This window comes from Psammomys obesus, unplaced genomic scaffold (assembly GCF_907164565.1).
Source record: "Psammomys obesus unplaced genomic scaffold, mPsaObe1.curated_primary_1811, whole genome shotgun sequence".
Taxonomy (NCBI): Eukaryota; Metazoa; Chordata; class Mammalia; order Rodentia; family Muridae; genus Psammomys; species Psammomys obesus.
The window spans coordinates 8,277,251-8,294,999 of record NW_026593286.1 but is presented as its reverse complement, the minus strand read 5'-3'; the positions used below and the strand labels follow the sequence as shown (position 1 = coordinate 8,294,999).

The 17,749-nt window shown below is 44.8% G+C and overlaps 1 protein-coding gene across 1 annotated transcript in view; it reads right to left on the bottom strand.

The window, feature by feature from the left end:
* Window positions 1-7,679: 7,679 nt before the first annotated feature.
* Window positions 7,680-17,749, bottom strand: part of Dner (delta/notch like EGF repeat containing) — a 281,432-nt gene continuing 271,362 nt past the window's right edge. Inside the window, exons 12-13 of the mRNA XM_055616991.1 lie at window positions 14,809-15,055; window positions 7,680-8,742 (exon numbers count right to left, since the gene is read on the bottom strand). Coding sequence (XP_055472966.1) covers window positions 8,631-8,742; window positions 14,809-15,055 — 359 coding nt within the window. The 3' untranslated portion in view covers window positions 7,680-8,630. The remainder of the gene's footprint in view (window positions 8,743-14,808; window positions 15,056-17,749) is intronic.

Here is a 17,749-nt window from a genome sequence, read left to right as displayed (position 1 = left end):
TCCACAGCAAGGCTACTCTTGACTCAACCATCTCCTCAGCCACATTTCTGGCCAAAGCTCTGCCCGGTGACCTGCCTTCCCCCAGCATGGGACACATCTTTCTTCTTATCCAGATCACCCCCTGGAAGTTCCTGGCCTCAACCCACCTCTCTGTCTTCACTCTTACCCACTCTCTCCATCAAGCTGGTTTTTTTTCTTTTTTACTGGTCTGATCTTGTTAAGCTTTCTCGGTGTTTTAATATTTATTTAGATCACACATCTATCCTTGGATGGCACTGGCAAGTGTATTTTTTTTCTTCTTGCTGTCACAAAAACTCCAGCATGGATTATTTCCACCCACCAGGCACTTCCTACGGCCCCCTTTCCCAGTCTCCCCCACACCCGTCTTCTGCATCCAAAGGCAAACGCTGTTTGGATTTCTATCACCATGATCTGACTTTTCCCAGCCTAGCATTCCCGGGGATGGCGGCATCTCTTTCTCCCCCGATGAGACCTGCTATTTTGGCTTGATGTTCACACCTGCAGGATGTCTCGCGAGTTTTGTCCTCCTTACTTTTAAGGGCCTTTGCAACACTTGGGGACCACTATAAATACTCTTGGTTCAGGACTTTCTCAACCATGCTTGTCCTGCTCTTAGGCAGACACACATAGGAGAGACGCTGGTGGCTGTGCAGTTGTGCCTACTTCTGATCTCCATTGATCTACAACCTGACTGTCCTCCAGCCCCTCAGAGAGAGAATATGAGCCCAACTGACATTTCATACATCTTCCCTACCTGAGTCATCTCTTCCCCTTCAGGTTCTGACAGAGATGTCACAAAGCAGGGAAAATTCCCTCACCTCCATAGTATCCATGGGCCTTCAAGCTAGGAGTTTCTATGGCATCCTGTTAGCAGAGACTGATACAGTCTGTTCCTAGTATGTGTATTAATTCTAGATGCTTACATCACATTTTTCACTTGGTTGTCCTTTAGTAACTGTAGCTGAATTTGTTAGCTGTAGGCACCAGCTTCATACCCACTGAACACTCTGCTCTGTTGGTGCCTCTGGATGCGTGGATGAGCTGAAGGATGGGAGACCGGGAGCCTTAGCGACCGGTCTTTTAAAATGTTTGTGCCTCATTACGACCCCCCAGAGATCACTGTAGTTAAATGTGACAGGAAGAAACCAGAGAGGCTGACTGCCAGAGCACCACAATCAGATTCAACAGAGAATCTTGCTCACTTCAGTTTTGTTTTTTTTTTTTTTTATATCATACTTCCATGAGATGTTTCATGAGAGGACAACGTTTTATTTAAAAACAAGTAGTTTTGAAAATCACTAATATTGCCCTGAGATCTCAAAGCTAACTATCTCCAGGTGCCTGGAATGCAACACAAGGCCAGCAGCTCCTCAGGTGTCCGGCATTGAACACAATTCACACAGACCTCACTTTCACCTGAAGTAACACCCCTTGCAACCTGCACTCACCCCACACAGCGCTGGCCTGCTTGCTTTGATGGATTAGCTAGCGAGCAGTGTGTATCCACAGAGAAGAGGACAGCAAAAGTAGGTGGGCAAATATGTCAAAAGTGGGAACTGACTTTCATCATCAATGACAGGGTTACAATGCGGACAATAGTGTGCCCCTTGATCTAGAAGGGACGTCACTTCCATTTCAGTCAAGCGCTGTCATATGGACAAGTGTGAGTTGTTAACGTAGACCAGAACATTGATTATGTGTACGAGAGACAGAGACAGAGAGAGGGTAGAAAGGGCATGTGCCCTTGAGCCATGAACAGTCTACAGAATCACACGCATGCACACACACAAGGTATAGTAGTTTGTACAGAAACAATTGAAGCAGTTTAAATAGCAATTTTCTTTTATTGACCTCAATACCCACCCCAGATAAACAGATGTAAGAAACAGGAACTTTCAAGGTTTTGCACATGCCAGCTACTGTCATGTTAGTGTGAGGGTTGCCTTCATACAACGATTATAGCATATTGACTGTTCTCTAACATACAATCTTCTCTCTCCCTTCCTTAGCCTGTCTTTCAATGTGCTACTTGATACATTAGAACAAAAGATGTGCTAATTGTTGAAGACAATGCCACACACCGGGGTGACAAAGTTTAATAAGGCAGAGTCACTCTGTGAAGAAGTTTGCCAGGTGAGGGAAGAGTGAAGAAGCACACTCAGAAGTATGTACGCACTGCGTTGGCTCTGGGAGGCGTGGATTCACCTTTCCTATGGATCTCCTCTAGTATGGAAGCTGCTCAGACAGAGGCCAGTAAACGTCACAAAGGGCCAACGAGTCAATCTTAATTAGATCTTGATAATTAAGATGTTAACTTAAACATATCAAGTAGCTGTTTGAGTAGCAAAGAAAGAAACAAGGGCTCACAAGATGTTCAACGAACAGCAAAATAATAATTGAGGCTGTTTTTGTATCTAAGTCTGCTAATGAAAGAAATTCTCTAGGGGCTAGGGAACATTGCCTAATCAAACTGTGAAACACTCTTCCATAGGAGCCAATCACTGACATCAAAAGAGCCATCGCTGATGTGAGGTTGGGGCACAAATAGGAAAGATTGAACTTGAGCATTTTCTTGTGCCAGAAAGCAAAAAAGGCCACATGTGTGTGTGCGTGCGTGCACACACAAACCATGATGGGGCATGTCAAATCAATACAGTTGACCACTGGAAGGTCTCAATGTCAGTAAGATAGTGGTGGAGTATTACTACAAAATATTAAAAGCTGTGAATGCAAACTGGTATAACGAAATCGCCAGATAAGAGAGAACAGATAAATCTCCCAAGAAGAATTTCAAATAATCTTTAGAGATATTGCCCTTAGTGAAATAGACATAACTCTCCATTACTTTAATGGGGTCAGTGCAGACAAAGAGCACAAGCAAAAGAAGGGGAAGTAGAGTGATTTTATGGTGCAGAAGCTGGGCAAGCACAACTTCAGCAGGAAATGAAGGTAAGCCAGGGTGACAAAGAGTGCCCTTGATAAGCTACAACTGAAACCTACATTTGATCTCTGTGGTACCCCTCCCCAAAACCATTGACCTTGGTTGGGTTGTGATCCAAACACCAACAAGTCTACACAGAAGGGCAATATACACAGGACTTGGCAAGTACTACTCAGCACTGTTAAGAACACCAAAAGCAAGGAAGACCTGAGAAATTACCTCAGCTGAGAGTTTCCTCAGAAGAAGTGGGGATGGGATCCAGAGTTGACTAACCCCTGGTATAAATTAGCTGATTTTACTAGTCTTCGTTTTGCAGGGGGTTGAGGGTGAGTATCATGTAGTCATACGAGGGATGATGGCTCCTACTCTGATGAACAGGAAGGTCCAAGGCCTTTCAGTAGTAGCAGAAGAGCGTTTCTGTCCCTTTTACTCAGACACAGCCAAGGCTTCGCTAGTAGCCCCATCACTCCTTGGGGAGTGAAAGATTTTCAGGAAATCCCAGGAGATACCCTTAAAGGTCCCGCTGACCAACACCAAAGCCATGCGTTCAGCTCTGAGGGCAAAGGGTGCTGAGAAAGATGGTACCTGGCATTGCTAGTTCTCTGGAGCATTAGGAAGAGGGGACAAGACATAGCTGGATAAAGACAGTCCACAGAATCACAGAATGGTTGTGAGCAGCTACTTAAAACTTACATTTAGCAAATATCTTTTCTTGCTATAGTCTTTCATATATGTTCCCTGTTAATAAACTGTAAAATCTATTTTCATTAAAGATTATTATTTCAATGTATTTATACCTATATTTTTTTAAATCTATGAAAAACATCAGTTGAGAAATGGATCTAACCAGACTTCCAGTTCTGGTAGAGAAGGTAGCCAGAACAAATAATTCAAATTACTATTTATAAACAGAGCCTCATGGAATGAAACAGAAGCCACTAGGCTAGAATGACTACTCAACAAAGGTAAAGGTTAGCGATCTGATGACAGGGATTCTAAGCCTCCTTGTGCTAAGTAGAGACTGCAGGTATATCAAAGAAATCAGCACCCAAATGCTGAGGACCTTGGGAAGCAACCTCCCAATGGGTGACACTTCTACTTCATTGCCAGATAGGAGAGCTTAGAAAACCCCACCCCAGGATGTTTGAATCTCACTCAGAAGAGGAAACAGAATAGATAGTGGAAGTGGCTCAGGAGATGGAACAGGATAAAAGAGAGAGTGATGAAGGAAATGAGAGTGGGGATTAGATGTTGAGAGAGGGTGGGTGGGAAGACAGAGAGCTTACAGAGAGAAGAGAAACTATGGGTGGGGCCATCTCTGAGACAAGCTGGAGATCTATGACAGGGTAGGCTCCTGGGAGGATATGGGGGTGACTCTAGCTGAGATCCCTCATTATGGGGATCATTGAGACTGACAGGCCACCCTCTAACCAGAAAGGACTCATAGTTGAGGAAAGGGAATACCAACCAACCCACAAAATCTTCGACCCAAAATTTACTCTGCCTACAAGATGTACAGGGATAAAAATGGTACAGAGATTGAGGGAATGTCCAACCAATGCCTGCCCAAACCTGAGACCCACTCTATGGGAGAGAGGCAAACCCTATCACTATTAATGATACTCTGCAATTCTTGCAGAGAGGCGCCTAGCATAGCTATCCCTGAGAGGCTCCACCCAGCAATGGATTGAAACAGATGCTGAGAATCACAGCCAAATATTGGGTGTGAGAGCCTTCTGGAAGAATGGGGTGGGGAGGATAGAAGGGCCTGGAGGGGACAGGAACTCCGTAAGACCAACATAGCTAACTAATCTGGGCCCACAGGGGCTTGTGGAGACTGAAGCACCAACCAAAGACCATGCGTGGTTTAGACCTAGGCCTCTTACACACATATTCCCAATGGGCAGTTTGGTTTTCATGAGGGTTCCCTCGTAAGGGGAGAGGGGGGACGGTGTCTGAACTGGTGGCTGTCTCTGACAAGGACTCTGTTGCATGCTTTTTGATTACTTGCTGCTGGTGGGGCTGCATTGCCAGGCCACTGAGGACTCAGTCCTGATGTGACCTGATGTGCTGGGGTAGGTTGGGGGACTCCCCTTTTCTGAATGATAGCGGAGGGATGGGGAAAGAGGGAGGGAGAGTGGGACCAGGAGGAGAGGAGGAAGGGGCTACAACTAGGATGTAAAGTGAATAAATAAATAAATTGTAATTTTTTTAAAAAAGAAAGAAAAGCCCAACCCCAATAATGCTAGAGACACTGCTGCGCCATTTACAGACCATAGCTGTGTCTCTCCATACCGCCTATGGAGACACAACTGCACCATATGCAGGCTATAGCTATGTCTGTCCGCAAAGGCCTGTGGAAGCCGGTTAACAGAACACGGAGATTCAAGTCCACAAAGTCAGAACCCATCACAAGCTCCTGCAGTTCTGAGTGCAGTCAGTCTTTAGCATCAAATGCTGGCTTCTCAGGTAGTAGAGTGACACCTTCAGCGAGTGGAGGAGTTGACACCTTGGGGAGGATGTTCCCTGCTATAGCGCTATGAACTCACTAGGACACACTGTAGGTCACAAGCACTTACCATCAGAAAGGATATATTAACCTACTTTGTGAGAATAGCTGGATCTAAAAATAAGAACATCAGCAACCATAGTAACAAGAAACACGCTGAGTGCTTCCCATATACTGGAGGTGGGGAACACAACATACATGCAATCTGCTCTCCTATCATTATCAAACTTTCTTTTCCAACTTGGGACACTTAAGCAGACCCAGTTACTTGCCCAGGGCCATTACCAAGTAAATGATCAAAGCAGATTTCTAGTGAACTCTGCTATAAATATGTTGCCACAGATCAAGATTCATTTTCCCCCCAGTAGGTTTTTCGATGGGTAATTCTATATGCATTTGCTTACTCAGTGAAGGCCTTGTGTAAAATAAGCAAATATGCTAGGATCCTTTGGTGTGGCTCTTGTTTGTTTGTATGTGCCCAACCCAGAACTAGTGCTCGGTGAGGTGAGTGTCCATCGTGGCTGAGGAGAAAAGGCCATGGGTAAGAGCGCTTCTTCGTGGGGGCCTGTGTTTGCATCCCCAGCAACCAGGTGAAAGCTAAGTATGGTCTTATTTTCCCATAAGGCCAGCGGCTGCAAGAGGGGTTAGCAGAAGGATCCCTGGGGCTTACAAGCTGGCCGAGCTGGCCAAAACATTGGTGAGCTCCAGAACCTGTTTGGAGAGGATATGGCGGGGGTAGGGGTGATAGAGCAGGACACCTGATTCTTTCTGAGGCCTCCACATGCACAGATACACACCTGTACACAATACACACACACACACACACACACACACACATAGGAGGAGAGGGAGAAAGAAAGAGAGCGAGAATGAGAGAGAGAGAGAGAGATAGTGTGTGTGTGTGTGTGTGTGTGTGTGTGTGTGTGTGTGTGTGTGTGTCTTAAAAATGAGAAAGGGCGCAAATGACCTGAAAGGACACACACTCCAATGGATACTGCCCAGGAGTGCTGAGGGAAATCAACAGAAAGGGAGCACTGAAGCAACATTGCCAGGCCCTCCTGTTGTCCATCAAGACTTCTTTAAGGTGTCTTTATGTGAAGCAACTCCGTGGTGTTTACAGCAGTTATGTAACTAATAGAGTTAACATTTTATTCTTACTTTATTTCCAAACACTTAGAATGTTAGCATATTGTGCTGTGTTGTTTAATAATCACAGTGTAGGTGTACTGCTATGTCATTTGTTAGATTAGGGACAGATGTTCTGAGGGTTGAGCGGGATGGAGCAGCATCTGAAATTACTTTTCTTTAATGCCCGCCCTCGCACCTGATTTTCGGACATCTTTTGGTCTTACCAACTGGTTCCATGTGAAGCTAAAGATGCAGTCCCCCAAATGATAGTGGGACTTCACTGCAGGGTTTGGAGAAAAGTGAAACTGGGTGCACACAGAGACTCTAAGCTGCCTTCAGGTTTCTAAGGATGAAGGGCTGTTCACAGGGCAATTTCAGTCATCTACGAAGGACAGCAGTAGGAAAGACATTCTTTGAGGCCAAGGTACCTGACCATCATGAGTGTACATATCCCTTGTACCTCAATATTGACACAACCTGTATCTCCTGAGCAAATGTAGATTCATGGCTGTATACAAGAATTTCTCTGATTCTTGTCCTCCTCTCCATGTTGACAAATAACACCGTCCATCAGGAAGTAATAAAGACCCTCAGAGGGCAGGGAATGGCCCTGGTGGCTATGGAGATGCTGTTAGCTCTGAAACAAAATGTCTGATGTGAGCTCATTTTAGAAAGAAAAGGGACCTTTCTTAATTTCATAATTCTAAAGGCTCAAATTCCAAGATCGGGTAACCTTCTGTGAGAGAATCATGGCGGATGGTGTCTCAATGGTGGGAGTTATTATGTCATAAAGGAAGCCAGAAAGACACTCAGGATGTGAGCTGTCTCATAACGGGCCCTCACGAGAACTACCTCAGTCCTTTTCAAAGGCAGCTCCCAATCCCCAGGCCCCACCCTCTTAAAAGTCACATATCAATTCTTGGGGATCATGCCTTTAACACATGAACCTCTCAGAGACACAGTCAAACTGTAAGTTGTCGCTCAGGTGTTTTTTAAATGTCATAAACACTTGGATGGGTTGACAGCCAGTGTCCAATCTGAAACATTTTATGTTGATTTTCAAATAATGAGACAAGTAGATCCTTGACCTGCTAACGTTTATTCAATAGTCTTTGAAATTAGCAATAATCATAAGAAGCACATATCAATCAAATACAGCCACAAAGATGTCTTGGGTATAAATAAAGGTGCACTATGAGAAACACCACAGAAGGGACCAGCACCTCTTACATGACACTACCTCCTAGCAAGAATCACCCGCAACATAACTTACTCCACTCACAATTAAAAAGAAAACTACTTGACTCTTAAAAGAAAAACTCTAGGTTGAAACTGACCAGTGTTTGCCTCCCTAGATCCTTTCCTCATTTATGTTTACAAGGTCAAGTTCAAGGACTGTTACAAAAATGACTAAAACAAACTGGAAAGAACAATGCTTCCTCAGAGTTCAACAAAACAGTGCAGAAAATAAGTTACTTACTCATGCACAGAATACGGCAGAGGCTAATCTCATTCCGGTTAGGAAGAATAAATTTAACTAGTTTTCTTTTCTTTTCTTTTTTTCTTTTTTCCACAAAACAAACATCTCGGACGCCACGTCTTAGTAAGTAACGATTATACTGGGTTATGCATCATACTCTACTTATTTTCCTAATTCTACTAAGAAAGCCGGCACTCACACGTCAAAAGAAACTCTTCCTATGTAAGACTTTACTCTGTAGCAACCACAGAAGTCCATCTGGGTTTCGCGGTGGGGCCTACTGTCAAGAGAGATCACACGAGTCGAAGCATACAGTGTTGAGAGCTGAAGGTACGTTAAAACATGGTCTATGGATTTCACAAATTCTGGCTTTTTAAAATACTTTTTTTTTTCCAAACTAAAAGCTGCAGAAAATTAGTTCCTCGATAGTCTACTGAAAACTCTTGAGCAGCTAACGTTTTAAATTTCTTAAGCTTTTTAATTTTCTTAAAAATATTTAAATGATCTTAGTATCTCATATTTTTTTTGAAAAATAATCCAAAAAAAAAAGATTACAAATCTTTCGTCTTAATCAGTGTGACCAAGGGTTTATCGTCAGGGCTGTAATCCTCATAGGCAATAGGGGTCACATCATACATCGCAGGCCGAGATTTCTTCCCAAACCTGAAATCACAGAAAGAGAAAATGTCACATTAGTGCTGGAGCTCGGTTTCTATTAAAGTTGAGCGCTAAGACTAACTTCCATCAAGTGCCTACTACATACACATGAGGGCCTAAACCTGACACCCCACCCCAGCACCCATGTAAAGCCCGAGACATGGATGCTGGGGTAACCCAGTGCTGGAGGCAGGAGGAGAACAGGAAGATGCCGGGTCTCACTGGCCACCCAGCCTAGCCGACTGGCATCATGAGATGAGCCTTCAGTTTAGTGAAACAAACTACCAAAAATTGGGAGGCAGAACAACCAAGAAAATAGCAATACATGAACCTCTGTACCCCCCACACATACATGCATAACCTACATACAAAACATACACACTTACACTCACACACCTACATGTAACACACATATACACACATACACATGTATAAACACATATACCTACACATAACACACACACTCATACACGCGCGCATATATATATATATATATATACTCACATAACTGCATACATACAAGAATAACATTCAAGAAATGAATAGAACTATAAAAATATTCCAAAGTATATTCTTCAGCATGTATAAAAATTTGAGGCATCCTGATATTAGCACTGAAGGGGAGAAAACATTAGTCTTTAGTTCAGGAGGCAAACTGGATTAACGATAAAGCAGCCTGGTTAAATCTTGGTGAATCAGGCAGGCAGGGCAGCTCCGAGACAGATTTAAGAAAGCATGTATCGATTTCTCCTTTTCTTCAAGACCCATGAATATCTGGAGAGACAGTCTTGTTTTACATCCACTCTCATGACTAGCATACACAACGGTGGGCATTGGTCCCCAGGTAGCACTCAGATAGTTTCTCCCCCCCCCGCCCCCGTGGAAAGGCTCTGAGATTGGCTGAGATCCCCAACACAAAAAGCACAGCATGAAGAAATGACCTAAAACGCCTAAAACGTGGAGGTATTTGTCCACAAATGTTCCTACTCAAATCCGACCCTTTAGTTCTCTCAGCCCCCAGGCGCATCCTTTTTCTCTGAACACCAACCTATTGTCCCAAAAAATCTATTGCATATCAAAGTCTCCTCAGTGGCAGGACTGATGGCCAGAAGCCATCGGAGTCAAGACTCCAAGTGCAAGACTTTCTGCCAAGCCAGTATTAGAGAGCAATTATTAAAACATGGCGAGTTCAACTTCTGGGTGGTCTCCTCCCATTGGAGACCTCACTTTCCCCAAAGTCTCTGGAGTAAAACACAAATTCAAAGTCTCCATGGAAATCTACCATTGTTTCTTCTAAAATATGACTTTTAAAAAAAATTACTTTACATTCAACAGGGTTCATTAAAAAGAGATTTAAAAACCAACCACCTTAAATTCTGAAAAGATTAAGATGCCCCCCTGAAGGAACCAGAGGGGCTTAGTTACCATGACTCCCCTCCCTCTAATCTCTTCCTCTCCTCTCCTCTTTTTCTCTCCTCTCTCTCTCCTCTTTCCTTTCTCCTCTCTCTCCTACCTTTTGAACATCTGCTTTCTCTCACACAAAGGTCAGAAATAGGATCAAGGGGTGAATGAGAGGAGAGAGCCTCTTCGGGTGAGCTCTGACTTGGGCATGGGAAGCCAGTTTGAGACAGGGTCTCACTCTGTAGCCTAGACGGTCTGGAATTTACTAGATGGTCCAGGCTTCCCTCAAACTCATGGTAATCCCACTGCTTCATCCTCTCACGTCCTAGGATTCCAGGTGTGAGTTTACACCATGCCTGGGATGGTCTTTGATTTTTCTAAACTTTCATTAGTTGCCTTCCAATTCACCGGAGATTGACTGGCCTTCAGGAACACAAAGGCATGACCATGCCACAGGGGCACCATGCAAAACACACAGGAACCTCTGCTCCCATCTGCCCACAGTGACCCACTGCAATGTTTAAAAGGCCCTAAAAAGAACCATTTCTAAATTGCAAGACCTTATTAAACACCCACAAAAGTGTGTTGGCATTGAAGAGGGGTTGGACCTCAGCATTTGGCCTGCTAATCTGTCTAGATGATACCCACGCAATCCTGGAAAACTGGCCGGACTAAAAACCTTGTTGAATTCTATACTTCTTCCCAAGAGAGGCTACTCTAAGGTAGAAAGTGTTGACAAATCCTTATGAAATAGCTAGTTGCCTTTGTAATAACAGTGATGATTTGGAAGAAAAGCTAACAACAGAGGGCTTCCTCTGCCCTAGCCTGGTGGCCCTGGCACACTCTCCTGTGGGGACTTTGATGGGAGAATGAATCCTACGTATTAGCTGGCTCAATTAACCAACCGTTTGGCCAAAGGAAAAAACAATGTGAACAACTCAACAGACTCAATAGCCTTTTTAAAGCCACTTGTTACATAGTTCCAGCTTGAAAAAGAATCTGCCTTCTTAAAACCAGGAAAATTAGATGTCTCTGTTTTGTGCCATGTATCAAAAGTAAATCAAAAGACTATAAACTTGAGCTTCACCCTGGAGCTGAAGACTGATAAGCAAAGTCTGAGAAGGAGTATTGGCACATCTACCAAGCATGACAGCCCAAAACTAGACCCACTTGCTTGCACGTGTACAAAGAGGATCAGCTCACAGAACACTTTGCCTTGTGTCCAGACTCATTCAATTGCTTATGTGGCACGCTGCCAGAAAAATCATCTGCCCGGGTCAGAACGTATGATGCTGGCGAAAAAGCTGGTTGAAGCCAGACTAGCACACCTAAGAAGAGTGGACCTGTGGAATAGGAGCTGCCATCCCTGTACTTCAATTCCCTAAGTAGTATGAACTCTGTTTCCTGGATTGAGCTACAAAGTGTTCAGTCCCAAGTGCAGAATCTGCCATGTGGTAGCTAAAACAGTTTGTGTGATACAGACACTAAGGTTCTTAAGTACCCACTAGCTGAGACAAGGCTTTCCTTGACTCTCCTACACCCATCAAGGTGGCAAACGAATGCCCATTAACAGTCATGCTCAAACGCTAACCACCTTTCATATCTTCTTTTTTTTCTCTGGACTGGGCTGGGCATATATGCTCTCTAAATACTGCCCACTCCAGAGGCACTCCAGAGAGGTACTCTATTTTTGCTTCTCTTTACTACACAGTTATCAACGTTCATATAGTTTACCAAAACAACCCAACAAAAAGATATTTATGAATATTACATATATATTAAGTGTTTTAATTAAGTTTACAGTTTTGTGTTGAGCTACATTTACAGCTATCCTGAGCCATATATCGCCAATGGGCTACGGGTAGGCCACCCTAATTGGTCTCAGAACAAGTACTATCAATATCACACCAGCATCTTAAACATCACATTTGGTAACAAGTCCTATGAGCCTAACTTGTTCTCTGAAGGAACGAGGGCTGTTACCGCCAGTCGTAAATAAGGCAGAAGAAGGAGCACATTCTTCCATCTCAAATTCTCCGGAAAGCAGTAAAAGCAACACCATAAAGAATGTCGGGTGGCTCTGATCATAAGCAAGGCCCGAATCTGAAGGCTCCCGTTATTTGAGGACAGGAGAATGTGTTTTTCTGTTCTCCTTTTCCTGTGTTCTGCTGGCTCACCGCCGTCAGGGTGTGAAGAGCCCTGGATCTCCTGCTGATCATTGCTCTGTCACCTGGGTGTAAGCAAAGCAGCCATGGGGCAGATGGCTCTTGGGACAAAGGAGAGGGGATGCTTTCTCATTCCAGCTGATGACTGACATCAGGGGCACCAGATGTTTCTTTGGTCCCTTATGGACATCTCCGGTGACCCACTTGGAATGTAGCTTCTGTGCCCAGTGGGCTGTGGTCATTCCAGCTCAGGATCACGTCCAGGCTAGCAGCCAGGAAGCAGCCCATGAAATGGGCATTCGCTATAGGCAATGTTTGGAAACTAGAGAGAAGCACACACCAAAGGGACAAAGTTTTGCCAACTCTTCCTAGAGTTTCCAGGAATTGAGAGCAAAGGCGGCCAGTTTCTCAGAGGTCTGGCTCTTCAGAGCAGACTGCAGATGGGCCCGTCATGCAGAACCTTCAGGCGAGAAATTACCATGAATGGAAGGTACAGCTTTCCTAAGGACTGTTCCATCTGGACCTACTGGGGAACACTGGCGTTGGCTGGCTGGGGTTATGCCCTATGCATTTCAATAAAGATGGGCAATGAATAAGAATCAGGTTTGCTAATGCTATCATGTCTCTACTTTCCTGCCTGAGTATTCAGCTATCTCGCCTGAGGGCTGTGTAGACATTGTGCAACAGAGCATCCCTTTTAGATGACTGGGGCCTGAAATGCCATATTCCTGCATTTGGGAGGATTGAAGATTCGTCTGGGATAGGTAGAATCTTATTTCTGGGTCTCCCACACATCCAAGTATAAAGCTACAGCTCTTGCTTCTTTCTATGAGCTAAGGACTCTGGGAACACAGGAGAGAGAGGCTTCAACACCAAGGAAACCTGTCAGTTCCCATCCTTTTTGTACCCTCTGCCTCTAGCCCAGCGATCTAGGATACTGGAACTAGTTCTGTTGGCTGGGACCACGTCCTGAGCTAATACTCAGGGGTGCAGATAAGACAAAGCATCCTCTGCCAGCACAAAAGGAGATCACCGTTCATGTCAGACCTCAGATTCTAGTGACATTTGCTAGGTGCCAGGACCTGTTGGGGAGACTGAACTGAAAAGAGAGACTCAAATAAACAATCAGGTGGGGGGTTGTGTGGACTGGCCCCGGGCTTCCTGGAAGCTGGATTGCCTGAGCTGACCCTGAGTGGAAGCATCCAGATAAGCAGCTATTGAGATAGTCCTGAGTCCACTAGTTCTCTTCCTAAGGGCCACAAGCGTTCCACAAAGCAGCTCCCACTGAGGCATTGAGACAGGTGCTCCAAGTCATCTAAAGTCATGTCTCTGGCTCCTTTCCGAGGCTCTATTCCTGTTTCTGATGCACCAAATTCACAGTAAAGCGGGAAACTTGGATTTGGGAACTTTCCTTTGAAGAAGGAAGATTCCAAACCTCTTCTGCTGCTACTCTTCAGATTTGAGGCCTGCTTGAGTCTTCTGATATATCACACTAATACAAATTATACTGCTGACAGTTTCCACAGGCCCCACTCTCCATACCAACCTCTGGGAGCAGGAGATGTCTCCGTGGTTAAAAACCCTTGGCTGCTCTTGCACAGAACTGGAATCTGCTTCCTAGTGCACATGTCAGACAGCTCAAAATTACCTGTAACTCTGGTTTCAGGGGACACAACACCTTCTCATGTGCATCTTCACACAGGGACAGACACGCATGCATACACACACACACACACACACACACGCGCGCACACACACACACACACGAATACAGCCTAAAATTTCTCTCTAGTTTAAAAAAACTAAACTCAGTACAATGACTTTCTGAACTGTATGTTTCAGATCGTTCATCAATTCTTACGAAATAATTTTGCTACTCATTTTGGAAGAACATCCCTCACCGAGGTCAGTGAGCTATTGGCTGACCTTCTCAGCACCATACAGAGATCTGGGAGAAGCGTGCAATCATCTATTTACAGAATAACTTAGTATCTGTAATCTAGCAACAGCCGTGTTCTTTAAAGAGGGGCGTGGAGGGAACTGTGTTTGCAGATGGTTGAGCGATCGGATGGAATATAGTCTGGGAACAGGATACTGAGGTTTCCAATCATACTGTGCTGGGCTCTTCCTATACCACACCAACTCCTGACTGTCCTCCAGGACAGGACACTGCATCCCAAAACACAAACTCTATGCATTCCGTAGGCCCCGAAATCCAAGAGGATGGTCTATATTCATATCGACAGTTTCAAAAGCAAGACAGAAAATGTCAGGCTGAGGGATAACTCGGTTCGTAAAACACTTGCCTTGCTAACAGGACCTAAGTTCAATTCCAGAACCCACTGAAAAAGTCCAGGCATGGCTGCACACACCTGTAATCCCAGCACTAGGGAAGCAGAGGCAGAAAGATCCCTAAGGTGTGCTGGCTGGCCAGTCTAATCTAACTGCCGAGCTCCAGGGGCCCAGGACCTGGCTGTCTCCCTCACCACAGACCCTCGGGACTTACCTGGCGTGCCGGATGGATGCGATGGCATTGCTGAACTCACTGTCAATGCTGCGGCAGTTGTAGAATTCCTCGTAGGCGGGCCGGGAGGAGCCCTGGTACTCGATACGGCTGATACGGCAGATGCCCACAATCAGGATGATGAGCATGAGCACGAAGGCCACACAGAGGGCGCCGATGATGATGTAGAGTGAGTGCCGCGGCATGTTGGTGAGGCTCTCGGCCATGTGCCCAGACTTCCACTGCAGGTCTGAAGGCAGAGACAGACCAGTGGCAGAGAACGAATGGAAGTCTGCATCCTACAACACTAACTTCACATAAGAATCCTTCACCAGGAAGGATTCTTTCCTGCCACTAGTCCAAATCAGGGTTTAATATCTTTAACATTAAGGGTCACTGACAAATCACAAAGGAAAAAAACCAAAAACAAAAACAAGAATGCACCTGCTTTAGTTTGGATATGAAATGTCACCAAAGGACACAATTGGTCCTTGTGTTTGGGTCACAATTGATGGCAATGTTTGGGAAGGATGTGGAACCTTTAAGAGGTGGAGCCTTACTAGAAGAAGTCTAGAATCACTGGGGAACTGAGGGGGTCTTTAGGTTTTAGACCCCAGCTCCACTTACTGTTAATACTGCTTCCTGACAGAAGGTGCTTTCCCCATCATGATGGACTGTCTCTCCTCAAACAGAGAGTCAAAACCAACCTCTCTGTCCTGAAGTTGCTTCTCCTCAGATATTATATCACAAGAAAAGTAATTACCTTCATGGTCATTTTCAAAATACAATTCTTCTACCTGTTTCAAATATTACTTTAAAATGACACGGAAATTAGAGGCTGCAAATAGATACTTGACCCTTCTTTGGACCTAATGGGAGAACGTCACACCAGATATGGCCACTTTAGATCTCCTGCTGAGGAAATCACCCTGGAAATGTACAAATCTCTGTGTAAAATACAAAGACAGTCATCCTCATGTCAATCAACCATCACACACAAATAGTTCAGAAAATAAGGTCGGACCCCATGTACTTACCTATCAGAGCCAGTACATATTAACGGCTTATCATTTGCCTTAGATTCCTTTTACATGTTTTTTTTAAAAGAAATAATATATTGCAGATAAAGATGAAGTCCCCCCCGTTCTCATGTCCTCTCTTCACTCTACCAACACCAAAACAATCTACAATAGTCAAAAAGAGGAAGACAATCCAAATATCCCACTCCAGTGGGACAGAAAGAAAGATATTTAGAAAATGGTACAAATAAAGAATGCAGTCAAAGGGACCACATGTACTCACATGGTACAATAATCCAGCAATCACAATGAGTTTAAAACAGTGACTTGGACATTGCAAAGCTCAGGCTAGGGTCCTAACACCGATTCGCTAGGTGGGCTGAGAGCTTCAGAAACATCTCATTTAATCGTAACTACCACAAGATGTATAATTTTCCCCACCTCACCCCCACAAGAGACAGCCTAGGCAACCAACAGAAGTAAGGCAGAAGGAAGACAGGAGCAGAGGTCTGTCTGTCCACAGAGTGCATCAACAGCGGTTACCTCTACAAGACAGCATTATGAGGGATTTTAATGTCTTCTGGATACTTTTCAGTCACTTTTAAAAATAATAACCTATCCTTTCTGCAATCAAGAAATGAAAAAGAAGGTATCTGAATAAATGATGAGAATCTCCTCACAGCAGCTGGACATCATGGACCTTCGGTTCACAGCAGTCTTGCTTTAACCCCAACTCCAATATTCAACCCACTACCCCACCCCACCCTGGCACCAATGCCTTCCCCACTGGTGTGTTGTGAGCATGAGCTAGAAAACTGTGAAAAAGTGAACTGAGACAAAGCAATGGGTGATGGGTGGTCCTTCAGAAGGAGCAGCTGAGGTGCTGGAAGAAGAAAGGACAAAGAAGAGGACACTGTCCCGTGAGGCCGATGCTCTGGGCTGAAGTTTAGAACATCGGCTGCCCCTGACCTTCCATCAACCTCTATTAACAGGGACAAAATGCAAAAACTAAATGTCATCTTTGTGGTTGGCATACAAACGGAGATATCCAGCTAATATGAGCAGGATGAGAAAGGAAACTGCCAATAAAGAGAAGGTGTCAAACCATGGCCACCACCATTACCCTGCAGGGTCATCACTTTCATGGTGGGACTTTCCTGATGTCATGGACTCAGAATCGACTATTCTTGACCCTGAAAAGGACAGCCTGGAGGAGAGAACAGGTGGTCAGTCAGACAAGAGGCCAGGCCTGCAGACCCATTTCCTAGAGGTCTAACAGAAAAGTGGTCCCTGCTCCTTGTCTGGACATTTCTCACATACCAGAAGAGATGGGGTAAGTGGAGAATCTTCTGAGTGTGCAGCCAGATCACCCAATCCCTGACTATCCCATGGAGGCCTGTGACACCTTGTTTGACATTTCCAGCCAAGACTGCCTGCCCAGCAGCTAACACAGCAGAGGGGGCTCAGAAAGCTACCCAACCTTAGTGTGCTCGCTCCTTGGCCGAGCTGACACAGAGACAAGGAGAACGTAACACACTGCAAGGAAATAATCTCCACAGACGGCAGAAGGCGTTTCGTGAAACCAGAACTGAGGCTCGGTCCCCGAGTCAGCAGCCCTTTCTTTTGGCAGGGACTACTGCCTCCTTAGAGAGACGACTGTTTTCTGGCTGAAAAAAGTAAGTGTGGTTCACTTGGTTTCCAAGTATTATAGCATTCATTCCCTTCGAAATTCAGCAGCAGGCTGGAGTCCAGGGCTCAACAAAACATGTTTTATCATCCATTTAGCATCAACACCAGGGTGGCCAGGGTGGGTACTACTCCAACTTGGTCCTTCAGTGCTCAGATATCATGGCCAGGGACGATCAGAACTTTTTAAGATTACGTTTGTGTGTGTGTGTGTGTGTGTGTGTGTGTGTGTGTGTGTG